Genomic DNA, 16,880 nt, shown 5'->3' with positions numbered 1-16,880 from the left:
CTCATGGGACTGGAGGGCACATAAGAATATTTGCAGACAATAGGTTTGATTGTGCTGATTATTCTTGACTGATAGTTCTTATTGCTAAATTGAAGTTAAAGAGCCCAAACTCACTAGAAACCTTGAGGAAGGTGAAAGGTTTGTGGTCATGCAGTGCTCCATTGTGTGCTGTGCTTCAGATGTTTGCTGAAGAGGCATCTCTGTGCCTGGAAATGTCCATGTCCATGCACCAGGCCTTTCCAGTCATGACTCTGCAGTGCTTGTCTCCATCAAAGCACATCTCTTTGCAGCACCCCTGTAGATTTGCAGGTGGTAGATGAATGGCTGAAACATGGTGAGCAAATCCAGAGAGAATTCCACCATAAGCACTGATGCCTGGTGTCTCCTGAGGGCTTTTGCAGGGGTCAGGGCTGTCCTCCAGGCTCTCAGAGCTGTTCCTGAATGCACCCTTGGGCTGCTTCCCTCCTCCAGCTGAGGAGAGGACCAGGCACATGCTGCAGTCACAGCACACCACCCAGGAAGGGCTGTGCGCTACACCAGCAATTCTCATGGCAGGGAAGGTCAGGGAATAAAATCTGCAGGAAGTGCTGAACATTATCCATAGTATAAAATCAGTTGCTAAGAACTGAAAGTAAGCCAGTCCTTGCAAAATGAGGCTACTACTGTCCTAAATCTCTTCAATGTATTAAGCCCTTGCACTTGCCAGAGCTGAGGTGGCCCCAGGTGGGACATGAAACTTTTTCAAACAAATGCCTGCCTAAACTGCATGTTTGCATTTCTTACCAAACATTAAAACCCCCACGAAAAGAAGTAGATTTGGGCAGACTTTTTTTCTTGGTCCTTATTTCTGTAGGTGTGTGGGAAAATGAACAACGGTAGCAGGAAGAGTGGCTTTCTAATGGATGGTCTGAAAAAAAGCATGGCATTCCCAACACACAATGATGTATCCATTAGGCTGAGCAAGAGGGAAAACAGAAGCAGTGGGGAAGGGGCAGAGCAGAGAAAGCTGAATCCATTAGCAATTATCCTCAGTCTAGGATATGCTACTAGTGTGTTACAGTGTCTGAGCATTTATCCCAGTCCTGCAAAATCATTCTGGCACTTGGGTTTCATCCTGATGTGGTGAAGAACATTTACTGCACGTTGCAGTTTCCAATCACCACCACTGAACTCAAAGCATTTTTCACAGATATTTCTTTTCTGAAGATTTGCTTAATATAATTCTCTTGAGAGTAACTCTCTTGTTTTTGTGTTTCTGTTGGCATTGCTAAAATTGGAATGAATCTGCCAGGGGAATCTTGCAAACTTCAGACTGTGCATTGAACAAAAATATACTAGGGAGGTCATGGAACAAGTCCTATTCTGAGACTTCTTATTTTCTTGTTCAGCACCCATGGACCATAAACAACTGCCTAGGGGCATGTAAGAATGGGATAAACATATGTGTTGCTTCACCCAAATTTTCTCCTACCCTATTCCTGTTTTAAGGTCAAGCAAGGGGTTTCCTGAGCCTCTTGTGGTTTGTGGATGAAGTAATCTTCAACAGATTTCTTTTCAACAGTTTCCTGGCCTCCCCATGAACCCATCTAAGTATTTTGCACCACATCATCTTTTCCAAGAAATTCCACATCACACAACTGTCTGTTTCCTGAGGAAACATCTCCATGTTCTTCTGAACCTGATTCCTGCTGGCATCATTTTATGATCTATTTTATACTTCCTCGGTCATCTGTTTCCAGGCTGCAAAGTCCTGACCTACTCAGTCATTCCATAACATTCCTTGTTGGCCTTTGATTTTTCCTGACTTTAATAAGTATACCCTTTACAGGGGAGTGTGTCAGCTACAATCCATACTCCAGTTGCAGAACAGACATACACCATGAAAAATGTTTTCCCTTTTGTCCTCTTTTCTTTTTCCAAGGTTTGATTTCATGTTGTGTTTGCCTAGAAATGTCTGTCTGTCATAACCCACAGACTCCTCAGCAGGGCTGATCACCTCTGAGCACATAATTTTGTATTGCAGGCTCGAATTGTTTACCCTCATGTGCATCACTTGTGTTTGCCTATACTGAAAGATTACTGGGATGGGGAATTAATCAGATCATCCCTCTTTGCTGTTTTCCAGCAGGCCTGACAGACAATCCTGCATGTTATGTTTACAAAGTGTTTGCTTCCCATATCCATTCATCAGGGAATTTGAAGCAGGCTGTAGGAAGCAGTTCCTGATCATTGCATTTTGACAAATATCGATAACAGTCTTGTACACAAGGAGAGCAGACATCACATTTTACAAAAGCTTCAGTTGACAGGGCCTTTGTAAAGCTGCTTGTAATGTTGATCTTCCCGAAGTACAAATATTGCATGCACAAACAGCTGTGTCCTCTGAGGTGCTGAGTGCCCCTTGCAAGGTGCTTAGGAATCCCAAATCCTTTTGGGAATCAAGGTTGCTCAGCATGCTTGTGAAGAAGTAAGCTGGGTGCTCTTCAGGAACTGATTCCAGAATTGCAGTGCAAAACCTTTACTTCCAGAGTTTAATTCTTCTTGAAATGAAAATGAAAGGTGCTATTAATGAGGTCAAATCAACCCCCAAAATGGCATTCTAAATCCTCTCTTGACAGTTCTTTTAATTATCACTGAGTACCTGTTTGGTTCTGTGACAGCACTGAAGCAAATAAATTGAGCTAAAGGAATAAAAAAGTCACTCTTCAATGAAAACATAAGGCAAAAGTAATGAAGGAATTAGATTCATTACCAGATCTCAGAAGACTTTTCCTAAATTTCCTACAGTAATGTAACAGACCAGTGAAGGAAGTGAATAGTGAAGGAAGCGTAACACTGAGAGTGATGATTTTTGGTACTCTCAGGACTTTGAAGACAGTATAAGAGGGGGAACCTAAAACCCTGGCTTACCTCAAATCATTTTGGAGCCTTTTGGCATTTTGAGTCTGTGCTTGCCTGCAGTTCAGCTTTCTATGCCTGCAGAGAACAGTCAAGATTTGAAAGTCAGTGTGGATAGAAAAACTGGCACTGGCACTGGTGAAGCCTTGGCAGAGCATCAGGATATCCTGGGGCCTTTCCTGACCTTGCTGGTGCACGCACTCAGCTGTGGCTGAAATCCCATGTCCCACCCAAAGCCTTGGCAGCAGCCTCAGTTAAAGAAAAGTAGAAGACCCTTGGAATCAGAGGCTCGATAATGAAGTGCCCTTGTCTGTAGCTATGGCAGTTTACACTGTGATGGCAGCTGCACCATTCAGAATTTCTTGACTAGAACAGTTTAGATGGGGACCTTCACTTTGTCAGAAGAAAGGTGGGGATGGGGAGGGAGAGTGGAGAAGAGACATCATGCAGCTCTCTTATAAGCATGACTTCACTTTGATTCTTTCATTCTCTTCTCAGGTGCTGGGTTTGATGGAGTGGAAGAAATTAAACGTCACCCTTTCTTTGTTACTATAGACTGGAATGTAAGTGGAGCAGTGTTATTTTCTTCTTAGCTACATTTTTTGAAGACAAACTGCCATGCTTTGGAAAAGGATTACTTTCTCTAACATAGAGAACTTAACTTCTGTAACACAGAGGAGTTGAGCCTTTTCAGTGGGTGCCTCTGTCTCTCTTGCATGTATGTTGGCATCAGTACTCAAAGCTGGAACAGTTGATCAAATTAAACATTATTCAAGTAAGACACATCAGATGTGATTAACAGAATGGTAAACAAGGGTTTATTTTATTGCTATCAGCAACAGCTCATAAAGGTGGTGGTGCAGATTGTCTGAGTATTTGATTAAACACATAAGAGGTTAAACCTCACATTTTCAGCCTTGTATTTATTCAAATTAACTTACTCTTAGACAAACCTGGAGGCAAACTTTTTCATTCTTGATCTGGACATCAGTGCATCAGAGCTGCTGTTTGCCACATCCTCTAGCATTTCCTAGTTTAATTTTATCCAACTTTTGTTATGGTATTGTTGTGTCTCTTCAGTATTTCATGCATTCACTCATGAGTGCTAGTACAACAGGTCACTTTGATGCAGTTCTTATGAGAAATGCTGGTAAAACTGCATGGATCTATATGACAGAGCCATTCTCAAACTGCTGCCTAGGATGTTGCAGTAAAGCTAATTCCTCCATGAGAGAACATTCTGTGGTGCCCAGGTAGCCTTTGAAAGGCCCACAGACCCATTTATTTTGGAAAAACTCATTGTAAAATCTAATTTGGGTAGCATATTGAAGACTTGTCATGACTCACAAACACATTAAAATATAATCAATGAAGGTGGATTTTGAGACATTCCTTTATAATCCAGCTGACTTTTAGTCCCATTAAATATGTTCTGGACTCTAGAGTGTCTTTCCTCTTCTGATTCTTACTAATAGTGTGATTCCGTGTGAAGACTTTACATTTATAAGAACACTAAGTGAAAAAAAAATAGAGAATCCAAAGAACTTGGATTGATGATATTGATGATGATAATTATTAAATAATAATATTAGGATCAATAACAATGATATTATTTTTTGTGTTCCCCCAATCTTCAGTCCTCAGCTTTGCCATCAAAATATAGGTCAGATGACTACATCTTGCTGTACTGAGAAGCACTGTAAGAGTGAGAGGGTTTTGTTTCTTCTGTGTTTGCTAGGGGAGCAGCTCACTAACTCATCATAAATAAATGAGGCTCTGCATCTTGGAAATGACTTCAGAAAAGTCAGTTCTGTCTCATGAGAATACTCAAGACCACCTTCTGTCATGATAATAGGTGATTCTTTCAAACTCCATTCTTTAGGGAACAATTTCATGCCTGTCCTAAGGAAACTCTACAGTCTTCCATCATTTGAAAAAACTCTTAAGGACAGGGAAATATCTACCACAAAGAAGATAGGTATGCTTGAATATGCCTTGGAGCAAGAGAGGAAGGTGGATTTAATTGCCCTTTGATGTGTTATCCAGCCCTCTAACTCTGCTGTGAAATATAACTATAAAAATCCATTTTAACCCAACATAATTAGTGCTTATTGCACTTTTTTGGAGACAGATCGCTATTACACTGACCAGCTATCATCTTTGTAATATATTTCCTCATTTTATCCTAATTTTGCAATCACTCAAGGAGATCTTGGGAGGTTTATCTTGTTCCAGCAGCTACAGAACTGTATGCATTTCAGAGTAGTGTGAGCCTGGCTCTGAGCTGATGCCAGGAGTTTGACTCTAAATAATGATCCAAGCAGAAGTTAAAATGTTCTCCATGGTCAGAGAACAGGAATGGATCAGATGTGGATGTTTAGCACTGATCTCTGTACAGCTGCAGGAAGAGTCCCTGGTGCCCTCATTTTGTTCTCCCATAGTGCGTACAGAACCTCCCACATCAACTTGCAGACAGCCAGCAAACAGCTCTGTTGGGATGGGACAGAAATGGTGATTTACTTTATGCCTTGAGACCTCAATATGAAGACCTCAGAGAGTAAGAGGCAAGCTGTTTTGGAGAACTTCTGTGCTACCTTGGCAGCTGTGATAGACAGGACTGCTGTGACTGACAGCACAGAAAATTTCAGCAACTGTAGTAAAACAATCCTCCATCAAAAGCCCCCTTATCATGAAGGGTGAGAATGGGTTAGGGTCTGCTAGAAATGCAGTGTGAAAAAGGCTTACTTTTAAGCATGATTTTTCCTACAAGAGTGACATGATAACCAGGAACAAAGCACCAAGTTGCATAATCTAGTTTTAAAGAGATTCAAAACAGAAATGAGTTAGCTTCTTCCTTCTAAGCCATGTGTGAAGTCTTGATGTTGCAGTGATACTAGAAGTGCAGATGGAGCCCTGTGACTCAGGCTTTCATTTCACAATGTTTTCAGAGCTGTTCCCTTGGTGTTTGGATTGGAGCTGGTTATTTTCTCTGTCCCTGGAGTATTTACCTGTTGGGGCAGCCATTTCCCATCTTTTACTGTCTTCAGACACAACCAGATATAATGGCTGGTTTGAATGAACACCCAGTGGAAATAGCATACACAGTACAGGAATGGCCCCTGTCAGGGTGCTGCAGATGCTGCTGCCAAGCACAGCGTGCTGGTAACCTGTGACCACTGCATGCCAAGGCAGCAAGGGCAATCCTGGAAAACTTGAATGTGGCCAGGGAACTTTCCTCCTCCCAGCTTTTCACAGAAGCCATTCCCATGTTCCAGGGTTCCATCCTTCAGCAAAATCTCCAGCCACTTTAGGTTTAACTTCTGGCTAACTTCTGCATTAAATGAGCTGTGGACAATCTGTCCACAGAATCTGTGAACAATCTGAACCCAGACCTAAATGGTGGCATGAGACTCTCTAAGATTCACATTTTTACAGCTGTTACCCTGTAACAAAGCCTTAAATTCCCACTTTGCAGAGTGAAAAATAGCTGGAGCTTTCTGCAAATATCAGTCTTGCTGCTCTGAGGCATTTAGCAGGCACCATGACGCAAATTCAATCGATCTGTTGTTAAATGGATGGACTGTCTTTGATGATCAAGGCTGGGATGCTCAGGGGAGACATGAGATGTCCAGCTCCTTGAGAGTTTTACCTGCTTATTAACCTTGCACCTCCTCTTCTTCTTGAGACAAGCAGACCCAAAACGAGTTGACCTCACATAATTTAAGTCATTTGCTCTGAGAAAGCACAGTCTGGTTCCTGATATTTTACTGCTATTTCTTCTTTCCAGGTCATGCATAATGAATTTCTGGCTTTTCATTGAAAATGAAAAATGAACTCCCTTTTTGCAGACTGCTATCAGAGGAATGGGCTATAAACAGTAGTTTTGGTTGGGATGACAGACTAAATTGGAACTAGAGCAAATGACATGCTTGAAAATGAACTGTCAAATACAGCTGAGGAAAGGAGTGGGAAGAAAGTGGATTCCAGTTCTTTTTCCTTTAATATTAATCAGAGATCAAACTGAACTGAAAATGTGCATTATTTAATTGCAGATTATACCAACAGCAAAAAATTAATCCTGGGGTCTGAATTCTAGCTTTTCTATCATTTGCAGGCAATAACATTGAGTCATTAATCTAGAAGAGGACAAGCATTTTATAATGTAGTTCATCCTTTTGTCTGCTTATTGGATTTGCCATGACAGGTGTATGTATCAAGGGAGTTTATTCTTACGCAATAAGTGCACCATTGTGGAGGGTAGCATCTTTCTGTTTCTAGAAGGTGTCTAAGGAATAATTCAATTCTTCATTAAAGAAACTCAGTTGAGGAAATTATTAAATAGTTTTTAATGAAATTAAACCATTTTCTTTTTCTTGATAGTTGCCAGACACATGTAGAGAGCATTTATATTTCTGGAATATTTAGGAAAGTGTTTTTTAAAGATGATGAAAAATTAACTACTTATAAATAAGAAGAGAAAGAAACACAGCATTGCAGCAGTTTATTACTAGTCTCTCTTGTGTATTACTTAAGTTCCAGCTGGGGAGGAGTTCAGGTAAAGATCATACTAGGGATGTGGCAACGTATTTTAAGAAAAGGTCAGTGGCACCTGGATTAGCTATTTCAAATAAAAATATTTTTGTCTGAAATCAGAAAGAAAATCAATAGAAGCTCACAGTTTCTTAAACTGCTATAGAAATGGTTTCTAGTTAATTCATAGGTACTTATCATGAAAGTGTCTCAGGAGGATGTGAGGGCTTGATAAGCAGGCAGAAGCATGGATATGTATCCAGGAGTGAATATCTAAATCAGTGTTTTCACACCTTGGGGCCCATCTCCCTCATTCTGTGGATTGTGCACAGCCTCTGGATCCAACAGCCCTGTGTGTTAGGCAGTGATTCTTCATACCTGTCAGTCACATTTTTCTGTTCTGTGTCAATGCTGTGGCCAGTTTGAAAAAACTGATGTTGGAATGTGGGAACTCATTCTTTACTGGGAAAGATAAATAAATAGTATTCCCAATAAAACATTAAGGGCCAAGGAGTGCAATTCTCCTTTATGGAAGAGGGAACAATGTGGAATAAAAAAAAATCTTCAGCTTCTTATACCTCTGCAAGGTAACAAACACATAATGATCCTAAGTACCAGCCTGAAATTTAAATGCTCCAGTTAGCACTATGATATCCAAAGTCTCTTTTAAATGCCCAATGAGTTGCCCCAAAAGAAAAATTTGGATATCAAAACTGGAATTTAAACCAGGAAAACTGGGACCCTGTTCCCATTAAAAAGATAGTGGAACTCATTGTAACTTTTGAATACAGTACTAAGACTACCATGACTTAGAAAGTTCATAACTGCTTAAGCTTCACCAGAAGTTATGGACAGTCTGATAGAAATGGTTGAAGGCAAGATATGAAATTTAATTTGCTGTCATTTCCCGCTCTGGTTGGTTTCTGCCTAAAGAGGTCACGGTCATGATACATCATCCCTGAATAATTTGGGGACCATGGTAAGAGATAATATATTAATACATTTCCTAAAATTAGAAATATTCTTGAAAAATCCACAAGGATCTCAAATCCTCCAAGAGATTCACTCTCTATGTGTGTATAAAGCAATGGCTGTGATTCTTACTGTTTTCTTAAATCAGCTTGTGCCATATTGAGTTTTGCAGGCTACAGGATGCAGGTTTTTAAAGGAAGAGGTGATCTGCTTGCAGCAGGCTTTCATGTTTAACAGTGTTGTGCTGCCCTTGTTGAGTGATTTGGCTTGGGTTGTAGCAGCTCACACTGGAGCCAGTGTGGGGTGGAGAAGTCCATAGATGATACTACTCTGCTTTTTCTGGTCCTCAATGATTTCATTTAGTTACCCTATTTAAAAGCTTGGGGTAAAAATAATGCTTTAGGCAGTTCACCTTTTGCTGTTTTGTTGTCTAATTTTTATCACAAGTGGGTAAGGAAATGGAAAAGGGAGTCATCAGGGTTGTGCTCAAAGGGAGTTCCTTTCACTCCAACAAGAAACTTCTTTGTTTCCATCCCCTCCCTGAAAGTGAATCTGTAATTATAAATCTTTAGGTGGCATGTGACTCATGATGAATCTTAAATCCCTCCCTGGTAGTGGAGGATGTGGGTTAGGGATTCAAAATACAAATGTAGCTCCAGCAGCACTTAAGAAACTACAGATGGGGGAAGGAATTAAGAGGCCAGAGAGAATATGGTTACAATAATGAAAAGAGAGTGCAATTCCTGAATGATGTACAGCTTTGAAACATTTTCCAATTTTTGGACCTCACAGGATGAGCTGTGCAGTTAATTCCGTGAGGATGTATGTGCGTGTGCCCATATTGCTTTCTGCAGTAGAAGCACTACAGTTGTGAATTAAGACAAATAAAGAGAAGCTGGGAAGTAAATAGCTTTCTCAAGGTGAAATCCTAGCAACAGAAAAACCTTCAGTAGGTGCTGAGTTCTCTTGTAAAGCTCTGTGCAGACAGAAAAAGATGTATGTTAATTACTAGGTTGATCTCTTCAGTTGATGAGTGACACTTCCTGCTGAAGATTGCAATTGGCTTTTAATTATTTGGAAGACTGGTTTTCCATTGTGGCTCGCAGCAGTTATTCATCTCCTTTCCTCTCTGAAGATATGGAGCAGTTTTACGCAAGCAGGAACTTTTTATGGTGAAATGGCCATTAATTATTGCAGAGTCATTTCCAACCTCACTGTTTTACTTTTCCAAGGAATCATAATTTAACCACAAATATATCCTTTATGTTAAGGCTAATACTATGCTACAGAATGTTCTGCATTAAGAACCTTTATTTATCAATGCAAAATCAAATTCAAACTATGGTGATATGTATATATCTTAGATTTGACCACATGCTTTGTATCACAGAAGCTAATTCCCCAGAAAATGTGCAGTTAAAGAGAATCTTCCTGCACGCAAGGAGCTGGACAAACATTTAGTAATGTCCATTGAAAATTTTGAAAAATCAGTTCATTAGGAAGTTGTTTTAAGAGCTAACCTAAAAATACATATTGCAAACAGTCATGAAGTTGAACTCTCCAGTTCTTATCATGACTTGAAAGTTTGCATTAAATGTTATATTTATGCTAAGACATGTTAATTATGGGGAACTGTCTGTGGCAACTAATTCAGCCTTTTGAAACCTGAGAACAAAAGCATTTCTGGAAAGGAAATGCAGTCTAGGCACTGCAACACAGGGCAAGGAGTCAGACTGGAGCTCTGTTTCCCATGCTGTATTCAGCATGATATTCAGTTTGGGCCATTTCAGGCAGAGATGATGCAAAGATGGCTGAAATCAATAGGGCTTGTTCCATTAACCTCTACAGGCTTTGGATCAGATCCAGACATCCTCACCTCAGTGTGTGTGTCTGTGTGTGAGTGCTTGCAATGGAGCATGGTGTAGCAATTTCTCAAAGATATCTGAGAAGGAGTAAAAAGGCCACTAAGTCCTTCATAAAAAAGCAGGATGTATTAGGATGAACTTTTGGTGCCTGTTGCTTAGGCGATCCCCTACTGACTCCTCAGTCTCCAGCAGAAACACACACCTAGCAGTACTGTTATATACCTTCCTCTCTTCATTATGTTTTTCCTTTGTTTTGTTCCTCAGTTCAGACAATGCTCAAGTTCAATACTTTCTCCCCAGCGTCTTTTGATGGGAATTTCATGTAATCATCAGCTGTAAACCCCTTCCCTTTTACCAGATATGCTAAAAGAACAAGTCTCTCGTTTAGGTTGTAAGGACCAGGCAACCAAGCCTGTTGCTCTGCTCAGTCAGGCAGCATGTAAAACACATTGCTGGTTCTTGATAAATAATAAATGCTAAAGCAGTCATGGCTTCCTAGCAGCTCTTTGTGCTGATTGCCATTGCTGAAGTCACCCTGTTTCCTGGCCTTACCATGGCACATCCCAGTCCTGCCCTTAGACCAGTGAATTTCCAGATGCCCCAGCTGGAATACTGTTCCAGTCTATGGGCTAAATTTTTGCCAAGAACATTCATGTTTATGTTCAGGATTCCAGTAGCTAAAATGTGCAGGGACCATCCAGGGTACAGATTTTAAGCCTAGCTTTAAAGCAAGAGCCAGAACCACAGCTACATCATCCATTTCTGACAGTCTAGCAAGGATAGCATGGAGCTGAAAGGACACCCTAAAGGAAGCAGGGGAGTCTATCCAGATGCTGAGAGTGTACACCTTGATGCTGATTGTGATCTGTTTTTCTCCTTGCAGAAACTGTACAGAAAAGAAATCAAGCCACCCTTCAAGCCCGCCGTGGGGCGGCCAGAAGACACCTTTCATTTTGATCCAGAGTTCACATCTCGGACCCCCACAGGTTAGTAAGGTGGCACATGGCTAATATATCTTTTCAGTCAATAAATTCTGTCATCCTTTACCCTCCCTATTCCAGCACGCATTACAGGGTTTTGCCACATCCAGCAGGAAGCAAGGACTGGTTTTGCTTTTCCAGCAAAAGATGCTCATAAGCATTTCACCAGCTTCACATTGCCTCATCTTCAGGAAGAACAGATTTCATATTTTTACAAGGAAAAATAACTATTGTTTTGCTATTTTGTTACTCATCTTTGCTTACACTAGCTGAATTTAACTATTTTAAATTGCCTTGGCTTCAAAGAACTTTGTATCTCTGCAAGTTACTATTTAATTATATATTGCATAGATGTTTTATTTAATTATGACTTCCCATGACTGTGGACTGTTGGAAGTTAATGTGTGGTTAAAAGCAATGAAAAATCATCAAATTCTCAGGTCAGCAGAGTTATGCCAACAGGAAATTTGGCCCACAATATTTATAAAATGCTTGCAGAGAGAACGTTGTTCCTGTAACTTGTATTTCCTAACAGAAATACCATGCTTTGTACATTATATATATGAAGGTGACTGTTGCACAAAACTCAATCTTTCCACTATTTTAAGTGAAAAGCAACAATATCAATAATGTCCCAGTGGTAATCCCACTTACATGATTGCCTTCTGCTAGACATGGGTAAGTTACATTACATTTCTAACTGTGATGTACCTGTGTAAAGAAGTACTTTTTTATACTTCCTGAAGTGCAAAAATTGAATTAGTTGTTGTTTGTAAAACACTTTGAAGGTGGTAAGCACTGTAAATCACATAGTATCATGGTAATAATCAAGTATAAGGTCTCAAGTTTCAATCCTCAAATTGCTCCAGAACTGTTGCAGTGAGAGGGAAAGATCTGAGCTTTCATTATGAAAACACCTACATTGTAACACATGAATCAGAGCTGAGATTTCCTGCAGTCTTTGTTGAGGGTTATCATGACTGATACCATTTTTTCTTTAAACTAGCCCAAACTTCTATTCAAAGCTTGGATCAAATTTCCTTTCATGAGGTTTGAAGTAAGGGTATCTACTCCAAATCTTTCCTCAGTCAATTTCTTTTTTTTTTTTCTTTTTTTGTGTGTGAGGATGTGCTGAATTTTACGAACTATAAGAATATTACATTCTTGTTTTTCCAGCTGGAACATCCACTTTTCTCCAATATATGTAGGTCATGTTCTGATATTCCTGTTCCACTGCACAGAAACATGATCTTTGCTTTCCAGATATTTCACACATTTGATTTTAGCTTTAATTTAGATTTTGGAGGCACTGATTTCTCTGAAATATTGGAGACTGCAAGTTAGCCTGGTCTTGAGGGATGTGTGCTCTGGTGCTGCCATGGGAAGCTTCACTGATGTGCAGAGAAGCATTATGAGTTTGGATTGGTTTGGAAGTTCACACTTTATTGCTTGTACTGATGCCTGAGGCTATATTTTACACTCTCCTTGTTACTAATTTTGCCTAATTAAATTTGTTATTTAGTGCAAGACACTGACTGGGAAGGTTTGTTTTGGAGTGGTGGCTGGGCTGGGGGGATGGCCTGCCTCAATTCTGCTTTGGGCTACCATGGATAGTGGCCTGAGAATCAAACATTTCAAAATAGATTGGAAGTGTGAATCCGTTTACGCTTTCAGATGATGGAAAAGCCCTTGCAGACTGGTAGATTATTTTGCAGCTCCTGAGTGTTGACTGGTTGGGTCAAACAAATTGGGGCTCACACAAAATGGCTCACATTGCCAATGGAATAGAGCAATAACTTTTTTTATTTTGTGGATTTTCTATCAGGACACAGACCCCAAACAAGCTAACCCTGTTACTAAGAACATCCTCAGACAGAAGTCACTGTAATAATTCCTGTTTCATGATCATGCAGTTGTGTTTTAATGAAGCTGTCAGTCACTACCAAGGAGGGTAGAAACATATACTAATTTTATACTGTCTTTATTAATGAATTCTCCTGTCGGAAAGCAGGTTTATGTCAAAGTTTTGGATCCAGTAAATCTTGTCAGCCCAATGATTTGCTGTACCTCAGAAACTTCCTTTACCCTGGAGGTTAATACCGCATTCTGTGGATTCTTAACTTCAGATCTATGTGTGCCAAAGATGTGGTTTCTGACACTGACAGAGCATTTATGTGGGTAGAGTTTCACATTACTTTTTCTCAGAGATTTGTCCAAGTTGGAGTTGCTTTTTCTGGCCATTTGCTTCCTAAATTCACCACTATGGGCCCACATCTCATTTGTGGTGACTCAGCTCCTCACAGGGAGCTGGAGGGTGAAGCACTCCAGGTTAGAAATGGTGATTTGAACAAGGATCAAACCGAGATCATTCTTGTGACCTAACTTAGATTTCAGTCCATAAATGTTTGTACTGTTGTAATTGATGGGACAGCAGGCTGTAACCAGCAGGGATGTTTTAGACTGGCTTTATTGCTGAGAAAAAACTATGCAAAATTTCACCTGAAGTATCTAAGTATCCTCCTTTGCAAATAAGATGTTTGCTAACTCCAGTGAAATATGATGAAGGAAATAACTTAAGAGTTACAAAGCCTTTGAAAACCCTTAAACTTAGATGCTCTAGTGGAACAAAGCATTATTACTTTTCACAGGAAGAAAGATAACCATTATACAAGGTTGGTGTTTGTAAGTGGATCTTATTCAGATAGATGAAATTATTCTGATTTATAAGGCCTAGAAAAATGATTTAGGTTTCTGAGCTATCAGTTAATTAACATGATTTATGCATAATTTTGCACTTAGCAAAAAATGTTTTAATGGGCAAATCAGTTGTTGGTGATGAATATTTAATAGCGAACACCAAATCATCAATAGTTCTGCACTATTTGCTGAAGACAATGGCAGTGAATTATGAAGGAACAATTATTTTTAAACAGAGCTGACCTACCACTTTAGTTTTAGAGCTGGATCACAGCTTTTCTGAGGTTCAGAAGTGTTCAGATGTGAATTATTGTAGTTCCTTTTTTTAAAAACAAACTTTCTTTCCTCTTAATTAATCCCTCGTGTAAAAATCACTGTTACAGATATGTCATGGTAGGAAGTATCCAGTGATGCAAGAGGTCAGGTGTGATTCATCCATCATATTTTCAAGGAGAGTGCCCTTCAAAAACACAGAGATAAACAAAAAGCCCACATCATTTTAGCAAAAGACAGTCTTCTCCAGCTGAACTCTACTTGCTGTGCAATAAGAACACACTGACTCCTGACTTCTGTCAAAACTGAGGCAGCTTTGTGATGAGAAATAGAATTGGCTGCAGTCTCAGCTTTGTTTATTCCCAAGCAGATATATATTGGTTTTATCAAATTCTGACTTCAGTTCCTCTATTCATTTGACCAGTAGATCTATACAGGGCGTGTGCATGCTAAGAAGTACACATTGTTATACATTTTTGGGGCCTCAGGCAGGTGAGTCAGATATAAAGCTCAGTGGGGATGTATTTTCTTTAGATAACTGGGTATTTACACACTTTACTACAAGGAAATAGCTTTCTGAAGAAAGTTTAGCTCTGTAACTTTGTCAGTAAATCATATGGTGCATTGGAGGAAATGTGAAAGGAAAAGGAGAAAACAACCCACAATCCCCCCAGAAAACCAAATAAAAGGTTAGCAAATTTTACTAATGTAAGTTTTATAATACCCAGCAAGTTGCCAAGGAATGGTTTACAAAGTGGTTCTTCTACACACTGGGAAGAAAGATCTCTTTAATGCTTTTCAGAATTTTAGGTGAAGCACAGTTCTGCTTGCTTTGTCATGCTGCTTCTCTCACTGAGCAGTGGTGCAGGTACAAAGAACTGCTCTCTGCTCATTTCCTTCCAAAGGTAAAATAATTCAGGATTTTTTGAACTTTAGCCACTCCTTCCCTCCTTTTGCCATGCAGGGGAAGGAATGGAGAGAAAATCTTCACAAATGTTAGTTAAAACAATCCTAGTAGTTTTCTCCACCTGAGGGCAAGTCAGCCACTGTCTTCTCTGGAGTAGGTCCCAGCTCCTAAAGCTGCTCCAGAATATTCCTATAATGCCACAAACCACCCCTTCTGGAGTATGTTTTGCTTTTATGTTGTTTTCACAAATTCTCTGTGTTCTCCTGACCCACACAATGTGCCATTTCAGTCTTGGTAATTTCTGCAAAGGACAGATATAGCAGCCTGTAGCTTTCTTGCACTCCCTGGAGAGCCTCTGCTAAGCCCTGCAGGGTGCCCTGCCCTGAGGCTCCAGTCTCTCACCCAGCCTCTCTGCCCTATGCCTTCTCTCTCTCTGTGCACTCTTGACACAGGCAGTACTTTGCCTAAGAATGAACATGCCCTGTGGAAAAATCCCGGTATCCAAGAGGAGACATCTTTGCAAACAATACCCCTGCATTGTTCAAGTCCAGAGGAAAGGAGTGGACAAGGCACACCAAAGCCTCGATATGGACATGAATTATATTCCCCTGGGTCTGCCAGTTTATCACATCTGCTATTGACTGGCAGGGGTGACTTTGTCTGTTGTGGTGCTGTGCTGCTCCTTTCTGTTCTTTTGTGCAGCTCATGTGAGCTCATTTTCTTCCTTTTCCTGCAGATTCCCCAGGTGTTCCTCCAAGTGCCAATGCTCATCACCTTTTCAGAGGGTTCAGCTTTGTTGCCTCTAACTTGGTGCAGGAGCCTGCACAGCAAGATGTGCACAAAATCACTGTTCACCCAATTGTGCAGGTACTGAAGCTGGTTGCATTTCACATCTGATGTGCAGATAAGTATGTGCACAGTGCATTTAAACCACCTAATGTTCTCACTGGTATTTCCCAGCTGCCTAGTGGAGGAATGAGGTGTTTTACATGCAGCATGTAGGTGTTGGAAAATGAGAATTTTTTCGTGAAGGCTTTTATGTAGAAAACATTCCTCACCATCTTTGCAAAGGGATTGGGAACTGCACTTTGTGATAACTAAAATGAAAAGTGCTTCTCAATACCTGAAACAGGATTCTTAAGTTGTGCATGCAGGGCAGGTAACAAAATGTTATTTTTTCATTGAATGCAATTCATTCTCCACAGTTTTGCCTTGGATTGTATGGTCCAGTCTGTGCTGGCAAAGGGTTAAGAGGTCACCATATTCCTGTTGCTATTGCACAAGAACCTGGGTGTAGTCACCTAAACCAGGGTGCTTGATGGGGGAACATGCCAGACACTTGGTTCTTTGCTGCCACTCCCCTACAAAAAATCTATCCAGTTGTACTTTAAACCAGAAATAAATTGCTTAAAAAGGTTCAGTGCATCAGAAGAGAACAGGAAGAATGAACTGGGCTGCTTAAAGATGCAGCCAATTTTTTCACTAGCAAAAAGCTCCCTCTCCTACACACAGCCACAGGTATATGTGCCTCAAAGGGCGAGACCCTGCCTGTGGTTTTCGTAGGTTTTCATCTCTGTTTTAATTATTTACAGTTGAATGTGTCATACTCTTAAAGATGCTCTTATGCCACAGTAAGTGACATGTTGCCCAAGCAATTACATCCCAGAAATGTTACATATATATATATTCCTGTGATTTACTTTGTAAAAACATATTGAATATTGACATATGCACATCTTAAAATTTAGCAGGTTCTGT

At 40.2% G+C, this 16,880-nt stretch overlaps 1 protein-coding gene across 3 annotated transcripts in view; it reads left to right on the top strand.

Moving 5' to 3' along the window:
- The window catches only part of RPS6KA2 (ribosomal protein S6 kinase A2), a 279,910-nt gene that overhangs the window by 228,195 nt on the left and 34,835 nt on the right, over positions 1–16,880 (top strand). For all 3 annotated transcript variants that reach the window (XM_033054733.2, XM_033054735.2, XM_033054734.2), the window contains 3 exons: positions 3,397–3,461; positions 11,149–11,251; positions 15,859–15,989. In XM_033054733.2, coding sequence (XP_032910624.1) covers positions 3,397–3,461; positions 11,149–11,251; positions 15,859–15,989 — 299 coding nt within the window. The remainder of the gene's footprint in view (positions 1–3,396; positions 3,462–11,148; positions 11,252–15,858; positions 15,990–16,880) is intronic.

Source organism: Catharus ustulatus, chromosome 3 (genome assembly GCF_009819885.2).
Source record: "Catharus ustulatus isolate bCatUst1 chromosome 3, bCatUst1.pri.v2, whole genome shotgun sequence".
NCBI classification, from domain to species: Eukaryota; Metazoa; Chordata; class Aves; order Passeriformes; family Turdidae; genus Catharus; species Catharus ustulatus.
Note: the sequence above shows the minus strand (reverse complement) of the source record. Positions and strands in the feature narration are given on the sequence as shown.